Below are 9,219 nucleotides of genomic sequence, written 5' to 3'. Positions count from 1 at the left end.
CAGGAATCCATCAAAGTCCTAGAGGAGAACATAGGCAGTAACCTCTTCGACATTGGCCACAGTAACTTCTTTCAAGACACGTCTCCAAAGGCAAGGGAAACAAAAGGTGAAATGAACTTTTGGGACTTCATCAAGATAAAAAGCTTCTGCACAGCAAAGGAAACAGTCAACAAAACAAAGAGGCAACCCACGGAATGGGAGAAGATTTTTGCAAATGACGCTACAGACAAAAGGCTGATATCCAAGATCTATAAAGAACTTCTCAAACTCAACACTCAAAAAACAAATAACCCAGTCAAAAAATGGGCAGAAGACATGAACAGACACTTCTCCAAAGAAGACATACAAATGGCTAACAGACACATGAAAAATGTTCATCATCACTAGCCATCAGGGAAATTCAAATTGAAACCACATTGAGATACCACCTTACACCAGTTAGAATGGCAAAAATTGACAAGGCAAGAAACAACAAATGTTGGAGAGGTTGTGGAGAAGAGGGAACCCTCTTACACTGTTGGTGGGAATGCAAGTTGGTACAACCACTTTGGAAAACAGTGTAAAGTTTCCTCAAAAAATTAAAAATAGAGCTACCCTATGACCCAGCAATTGTACTACTGGGCATTTACTCTGAAGACACAGATGTAGTGAAAAGAAGGGCCATATGCACCCCAGTGTTCATGGCAGCATTGTCCACAATAGCCAAACTGGAAGGAGCCAAGATGCCCTTCAACAAATGAATGGATAAAGAAGATGTGGTCCATATATACAATGGAATATTACTCAGCCATCAGAAAAGATGAATACCCAACTTTTACATCAACATGGATGGGCCTGGAGGAGATTATGCTAAGTGAAATAAGTCAAGCAGAGAAAGTCAATTATCATATGGTTTCACTTATTTGTGGAATATAAGGAATAGCATGGAGGTCATTAGGAGAAGGAAGGGAAAAATGAAGGGGGGAAATCAGAGGGCGAGATGAACCAGGAGAGACTATGGACTCTGAGAAACAAACTGAGGGTTTTAGAGGGGTGGGGGGATGGGTTAGCCCAGCGATAGGTGTTAAGGAGGGCACGCATTGCATGGAGCACTGGGTATTATACGCAAACAATGAATCATGGAACACTACATCAAAAACTAGTGATGTACTACTGTATGGTGACTAACATAACATAATAAAAAAAAAGACTTCTGAGAAATGAAAAAAAAGATTTAACCTTTAACTTGCTCAAAAATAAGAAAATTTACAAATTGGATAGGGATACATATGGGTGGTAATAACATGGAATCCCACTGCCCATTTTAGAAGGCAAATGTGATCAAATATGGCAACCTCATAGGATTCAACCTAATAGAAGAACATGAAACAAAATGATAAATACAAAGTTCAATATAGTGTTTGTCACCAGAGAGAAGAGGGTAATGTGGCTGGGACACCATCAAAGGGATTGTCTGTGGCACTGCTTTATTTCTTCACCTGGGTGAGAGATATGTGTTTTACTATGCTACTGTTTTTTTAAAACCATAGATACATTTTATATACTACTTTGTATATATTTTAACAAGAGAACTTTAGGAAAGGGCTCATATTCCAGATTTTAAATACATTCTTTCATAGATTTCTTCTATCTGTTGCAACCATCTGGACCATAAGGGGAGCTAGACCTATGAGGAAGCCACCATGTGGATGAATAAATGAAGTCTTACTGTCCAGTTCTTGTATATCTCTACTTCTGAAGTCCTTACAGTGAAAGAGAACTCTTTTTTACAGCTCTATGGAGGTATACTTACAAAAATTGTATAAAGTTAAGGTGTACAATGTGATGACTTAATATATGTATGCACTGTGCACTGATTGCCACAAGAAAGTTAATTAACGCATCCATCACCTTATAACCCTCTATATATTTTGAACATATTAGAGTCAGGATTTCTTTTTCTTATTACAGCCAAAGACCTTCGCACTGATAAAATTTAATTATTTCCTATCATGCCAAACCACTAAGATAACCTAATAATGCCATTTTATATATCCTGGAACTGAGTGTAGTGGTTGCTGATGTTGCCCTCCACAGGTACACTTTCCAGTGACTGGAATTTGTGATTCCTGAATTGGGGACAAAATATCAAAATATCAGCACCTGGCCTCCTAGCAGTTCCAACACTGAAGTGCGATTCTCATGGTATGATCCTAGATTCAGGTAGACTCACAACATCCTCATTTAAATTCTTTCCCTGTTCTGTCTAACCTTATCCCACTTCTCTTCTGAAAACACACCTCACAAAATCACTACTACAAGAACCCCTGACTCAGGTTCTGCTTTTAGGGAATCTGACTCAGAAACTGAGATTAGAGATTTGAAGTCACTTGCCAAACACCACATTGCTGGATAAAGTACAAGTTAGTTTTCCACATCAAATTAAAATGCACATGACCATTATGCTATCTCGTAATTTCAGAAGAAGTTGATGATGCAAGAATCAGATATTCTGGCTCATCATGTATTTTTGTCACTTTGACTCATTCTAGAAACCACAGTCGAACGCCAATGACACAATCAAAGAGAAGGTGTCCTATTTGTAAGTTTCTTCAAGGCTCCCTTCATGTCCCTGTTCTTCAAGCTGTAGATGAAGGGGTTCATCATTTGAGGGACAACAGAGTACATCACTGAAACCACTGCAGTGTTTCTGGAAGAGTTAGTAAGGGCAGAACTTATGTATACCCCCAAACCTGCCCCATAGAACAAAGACACTACTGACAGGTGAGACCCACAGGTGGAAAAAGCTTTATACTTCCCACCTGCTGATGGCATTCTCAAAACAGAGGGTACTATCTGAGTCTAAGAGAAAATGATTCCACACAGAGGAATACCACCAAATATGCTAGTTGCAAAATATATCAGGATGTTATTGATGAGGGTGTCAGAACATGCAAGCTTGATGACCTGAACAACTTCACAGAAGAAGAGAGGGATTTCAAGGTCTGTGCAGATGGTCAGTTGCAATACCATCAGACTGTGCATCAGGGCATCCACAATGTTAATGCACAAGGAGAGTAGAACCAGCATGCCACAGAGGTGGGAGTTCATGATGACTGTGTACCTCAGTGGATGACAAATGGCCACATAGCGGTCATAGGCCATTATTGCAAGAAGAAAACTTTCCAAACCACCAAAAGCCAGCACAACGTAGATCTGTGTGAGGCAGCCTGTGTAAGTGATGCTCTGATTCTGTGCTTGGATGGTCACCAGCATCATTGGGATGGTGGTTGTGCTTAAACAGATGTCAGTAAAGGACAGGTTGGAGAGGAAGAAGTACATGGGCGTGTGGAGGTGGGAGTCCGAGCTGACAGCCAGGATGATGAGCAAGTTTCCCAGGATGGTGACCAGGTATATGGATAGAAACAGAATAAAGAGAAGGGGCTTCAGTTCTGGATCCTCTGTCACTTCCATAAGAAGGAATTCTGAAACCCCTGTTTTGTTTCTGGGTCCCACGTTGTTGATGAATCTGATGGAGAAGGTGGAGTGACAACACAATCAAATGTGTGTTTTCTAGACCAGGAGGAGGAGCATCACCAGAGACAAACACTGTCTTAGGATGGGATGGAGACTAATAGAGAGGGATAAGAAGTAGGTGCCTTCAGGACACCTGGGTGGCTCAGTCAGTTAAGCGCCTGCCTTTGGCTCAGGGCATGATCCCAGGGTCCTGAGATCAAGTCCCACATCAGGCTCCCTGCTCAGTGGGGAGTCTGCTTCTCCCTCTGCCTTGCCGCTCCCCCTGCTTGTGCTCTGTATCTCTCTCTCTCTGACAAATAAATAAAATCTTAAAAAAAAGAAGTAGGTGCCTTTTGTATGCATATTATTCTGTTCCTTTAACAAAAACCTGAAGCTGATACAGCAGAGTGTCATCCATTGTTAATTCCCACAAGGGTTAACAGGTGGCCATTTTTTTAAAAAATTACACTATCTATGCTATTCTGATTATGTGAAACGTTTGGTAATTTTATAAAGAGAAACAGACAGGGGAGGCAGCTGAAGATTCTGTCTGGATCCCCAAAGACCTCCAAGGCAAGCAACTGAGATAATAGATAAGTATGTGAAGAACCAGGAATATTTTATTGATGTATAATACACATAATAAAAATCTACCATCTACAAATCTAAAAAAAAAAAATGGGAAGATAAAGTGAACTTTACCAAATTTCCTGCCTCCCACCACCACCAGATTGCAAATAAATGTCAGATAATTTTATAACAGCCATCCTGTTTTATAAAAAGCATATTTCTACTCAGTAGGAAAATGGTCCTGGCGATAGCAGAGACTGAGTATGATATTAGTAAATCAGCAGTACTTGAGATTGGTATAAAGTACAAGGAAACATGTGAAGCAGATGACAGGCAGGAGGACCCTGGGTGACATGGTTCTAATAATTTGATGCATGTAGTCTTCACAGCTTCCTCTGGATGAAACTGTAGTAAAATATCTGTCCTTGTTTCCAAACATTGACTAACAGACATTAGATTACCTGGTGGACATTGTAGTAGAATGATTTGACATTTCCTCTGAATGTACCAAATGGAAGACCAATACTCAGGAAGGGCAGAAAGACTGAGTGACCCTCAGGCTCCAGGGCAAGAAGGATCATCTATGAGATGAGGCTCAGGTGTGCTACTTCTTTTCTGGAGAACTGTTGAAGCAAGTGGTCACAGGCAGATTGCAGTCTCTGTATCCCTACAGGTTCAATTTCCAAAGCTCCTTATTAGCCAAGCAATTTTATTATCACTGTGATCCAGGGCAATGCAAATCCTTCAAGGCCAAGACTCCAGAGGGAGGAATTCAGGATGACCGCTTTTCTGACTCTGAGGCTGGGTATACCATTCACTATACAATATGTATAAATAAATGGGGGGGAAAACCAATCCTAAAAACTATATGGAATCACAAAAGACCCCAAAGAGTCAAAGCAATCTTGAGCAAGAAAAACAAAGTTGGAGGCATTACACTTCCTTATATCAAGCTACATATCAAAACCATAGTAATTAAAACAGTATAATACTGGCATAAAAACAGATACAGAGCCCAATGGAATGGAATAGAGAGTCCATAAATAAACTGACACATACACAGTCAACTAATCTTTGACAAGGGTTCCAAGAATATTCAATGGGGAAGGGGTAGTCTCTTCAACAAATGGCATTAAGAAAATTGGATATTGGGGCACCTGAGTGGCTCAGTATCTGAGTGGCTTAAGCATCTGCTTACAGCTTGGGTCATGATCCCTGGGGTCCAGGGATCAAGCCCCACATCAGGTTCCCCACTCAACAGGGAGCCTGCTTCTCCTTCTCCCCACCCCCACTCATGCCCTCTCTCTCTTTCCCTTTCTCTCTCTCTCTCCTCAAATAAATAAATAAAATCTTAAAAAAAAAAAAAAGAAAACTAGATATCTACATGCATAGGAATAAAATTGGATGCATATCTTCCACCATACCAAAAAGCAATTATGAAAGAAGTCATATGCTATTTGTATTTCTCAGTCTGACTTATTTCACTTAGCTTAATATCCTCTAGGTCCATCCATGTTGTCTCAAATGGCACAATATCATCCTTTTTTATGGCTGCCTAATATTCCATTGTATATGTATACCACATATTCCTTATCTTTTTTCATCTATTGATGGATGAAGAGGAGTGGGAGATGGGAGATACAGGCTTCCAGTTATGGAATGAATAAGTCATGGGAATAAAAGGCGCAGCATAAGGAATATAGTCAATGATACTATAATAGCAATGTATCAGGATAGGTGGCAGCTACACTTGTGGTGAACATAGCATAATGTATAAACTTGTCAAATCAGTATGTTGTATGCCTGAAACTAATGTAGCATTGTGTGTCAATGTGTCAACCATACTCAAATAAAAAAAAGGAAAAGTAAAATAAAAAGATAGATATTTTAAAAATCAACTTGAATGGATTAAAGACTTAAACAGAAGACCTAAAATCATAAAACTCCTAAGACAAAACATAAGGAAAAAGCTCCTTGTCATAGACTTGGCAATATGTTTTTGGATATCACACCAAAAGCACAAGCAACATAAGAAAAATAAACAAGTTGGACACATCGTACTAAAAAGTTTGCACAGCATAAGGAAAGAACAACATGAACAACATGAAAAGACAACCTACAAAATGGGAGAAATATTTGCAAACCACACATTTGATGAGGAGTTAATATCCAAACTAATAGCAAAAAAAAAAAAATAGTAACCCCATTTAAAAAATGATGAAAGAACCTAAAAAGACATTTCTCCAAAGAAGACATACAAATGGCCAACAGGTATATGAAAAGATGCTCAAAATCACTAATCATCAGGGAAATGCAAATCAAAACCACCTTACACATGTTAGGATGGCTACAGAAGAAGAAGAAGAAGAAGAAGAAGAAGAAGAAGAAGAAGAAGAAGAAGAAGAAGAAGAAGAAGAAGAAAGAAGGAAGAAGAAGAAAAAGAAGAAGAAGAAGAAAGAAGAAAGAAGAAAGAAGAAGAAGAAGAAGAAAGAAGAAGAAGGAGGAGGAGGAGGAGGAGAAAGGGGGAGGAGGAGAAAGGGGGAGGGGGAAGGAGAATGGAAGGGGGAGGAAGGTAAGAAGGAGGGGAGGAAGGGAGGGAGGGGCGGAGGGAGGGAGGGTATGGAGAAAACGAAGCCTGGTGCACTGTTGGTGGAAATCGTAAATTGGTAGAGCCCTATGGAAAACACTATGGAGGTACCTCAAAAAGTTCAAAATAGAACTACCATTTGATCCAGCAATCCCACTTCTGGGTAAATACTCAGGTGTACTGAAATCAGGATCTCAAAGAGATACCTGCACTCCCATGTTTGTTGCAACATTATTCACAATAGCCAAGATACGAAGCCAATCTAAATGTTCATTAATGCATGAATGGATAAGGAAAATGAGGTATATATTCACAATAGAATATTATTTAACCTTAGAAAAAGAAGGAAATCTTGTCATTTGTGACAACACGGATGGACCCAGAGGACATTATGCTAAATGAAATAAGCCCAACAGGGAAAGACAAATGCTGCATTGTATTACTTATATGTGGAATCTAAGAGAGTCAAACTCATGGAAGCAGAGTCAAGTGGTGGTTGCTACTGGCTTGGGAGAGAAGTAAATAGGAGGGTGATGGTCAAAGGGTACAAAGTTTCAGTTGTGCAAAATAAATAAGTTCTGGAAATCTACTATACACCATAGTGCCTACAGCTAACAATACTGTACTGCACATTCAAAATTTGCTAAGAGGGTAGATCTTATATTAAGAATTCCTATCACAAAAAATAATAATAATAATTAGAGGGGCACCTGTGAGGCTCAGATGGTTAAGCACCTGCCTTCAGCTCAGGTCATGATCTCCAGGTCCTGGGATTGAGCCCTATGTCGGGCTCCCAGCTCAGCGGGGAGTCTGCTTCTCCCTCTCCCTCTCCCCTGCTTCTGCTCTCTCTCTCTCTTAAAAATGAATAAATAAATTCTTTAAAAAAATAAAAACAGTAAGAATGAGGATGGGAGAAAACTTTGGGAAATGATGGATATGTCTATCGTCTTGATGGTGGTGTTGATTTCACAAGTATACACTTATTCCAAACTCATTGAGTTGTATATGTTAGTATATACAGCTTGTTTACATGCCAATCATATCTATAAAGTGCTTTTATAAATTAATTAAATCATGGTTGCACTATAAAAAATCCATCACAGAATTTCAGATCCTCCTTTTTTTCCTAATTGGGCCCCACTAAAGCTTGGGTCAGGCAGCTTTGAGCAGTGCCTCCTGAGTATATTCAGAAGATATGTACCAGCATCAACTTTTCTATTTCCTGGGTTAAGATGAGATTTTTTTAGAATATTGACCTTCCAAACAGGGGAGACCTAGTTGGCTCAGTCCTGGGTGCATCCATGTATTGCCTATAATTCTTATGAGGCAATTATTATAGAAAAATTCTCTAATGATTTTTTAAAGGTAAATATGTCATCAAGGGTTGCCTGGCTGGCTCAGTTGGTGGAGCATCTGACTCTTGATTTCCAGGTTGTGAGTTTGAGCCCCACGTTGGGTGTAGAGATTACTTTAAAAAAAAAAAAAAACACTCATCAGGATCCTAATGTTTAAAGATGAATAGTGGGGCACCTGGGTGGCTCAGTCGGTTAAGCATCTGACTCTTGATTTCGGCTCAGGTCATGATCTCAGGGTCATGAGATTGAGCCCTGTGTTGGGCTCTGTGCTCAGCATGGAGTCTGCTTGTCCCTCTTCCTCCCCCTGCACTCTCACTCTCTCCCTCTCTCTCTCCCGATCTCTCATGGATAAATAAATAAAATATTTTAAAAATAACAAAAATAAAATAAAGATGAATAGCAATATAAAAACTCTGCTTTGGGCACCTGGGTGGCTCAGTCAGTTAAACATCTGCCTTCGGCTCAGGTCATGAACCCAGAGTCCTGGGATCGATTCCTGCAATGGGCTCCCTGTTCCGCAGGGAGCCTGCTTCTCCCTCTCTTTCTCTCTCTCTCTCTCTCTGTCTCTCATTAATAAATAAATAAAATCTTAAAAAAAATAAAAAATAAATAAAAACTCTGCTTCACCAATGAGAAAATCTGAGCCATGTGTGGAGTTGTGAAAATAAGCAATTACATCAGAACTGATCATTTGCTATAAACTTGGACTCAGAAACACCTGAGTTTATTCCAGCTTCCAGCACATGCTTTGGGAACAAGGAGATGTTTACAACTAGGAAATATCACCAAACACAGTGCTTGACATATGGGATCTTAATATCGCCTATAAGAACTTGTTTATGGAGGGGCCCCTGGGTGGCTCAGTCAGTTAAGTGTCCAACTCTAGATTTTAGCTCAGGTCATGATCTCAGGGTTGTGAGACTGAGCCAAACATTGGCTCCACACTGGGAAAGAAGCCTGCTTGGGATTCTCTCTTTCCCTCTCCCTCTGCCCCCCCCCCGCTCTTTCTCTCTCTCTCTCTTTCTCTCAAAAAAAAAATTTGCTTATGGCATGACAATGACTGGACAAACAGGCATGGTTCATTATAGGGAGGGAAGTGAGGGGTGGGACAAGATAAAAAAAGAGGAGAGAAAGAAAGAACAATCCTGGCATGGTAATAAATTTCAGGAAGGAATTTATGTGCTAAAACTCTCACTGTAAATCTTGCTCATG

The 9,219-nt window shown here is 39.9% G+C and overlaps 1 protein-coding gene across 1 annotated transcript; it reads right to left on the bottom strand.

The window, feature by feature from the left end:
- Positions 1–2,494: 2,494 nt before the first annotated feature.
- On the bottom strand, positions 2,495–4,113 carry LOC145719851 (olfactory receptor 7G2-like). Its single transcript, XM_081811454.1, is given in 1 exon segment — positions 2,495–4,113. A coding segment is annotated over 1 exon segment (894 nt). The 5' UTR covers positions 3,454–4,113; the 3' UTR covers positions 2,495–2,559.
- Positions 4,114–9,219: the final 5,106 nt, after the last annotated feature.

The sequence above is a fragment of the Leptonychotes weddellii genome, unplaced genomic scaffold, assembly GCF_054177405.1.
Source record: "Leptonychotes weddellii isolate Sample4059 unplaced genomic scaffold, ASM5417740v2 HiC_scaffold_7753, whole genome shotgun sequence".
In the NCBI taxonomy this organism is placed as follows: Eukaryota; Metazoa; Chordata; class Mammalia; order Carnivora; family Phocidae; genus Leptonychotes; species Leptonychotes weddellii.
Note: the sequence above shows the minus strand (reverse complement) of the source record. Positions and strands in the feature narration are given on the sequence as shown.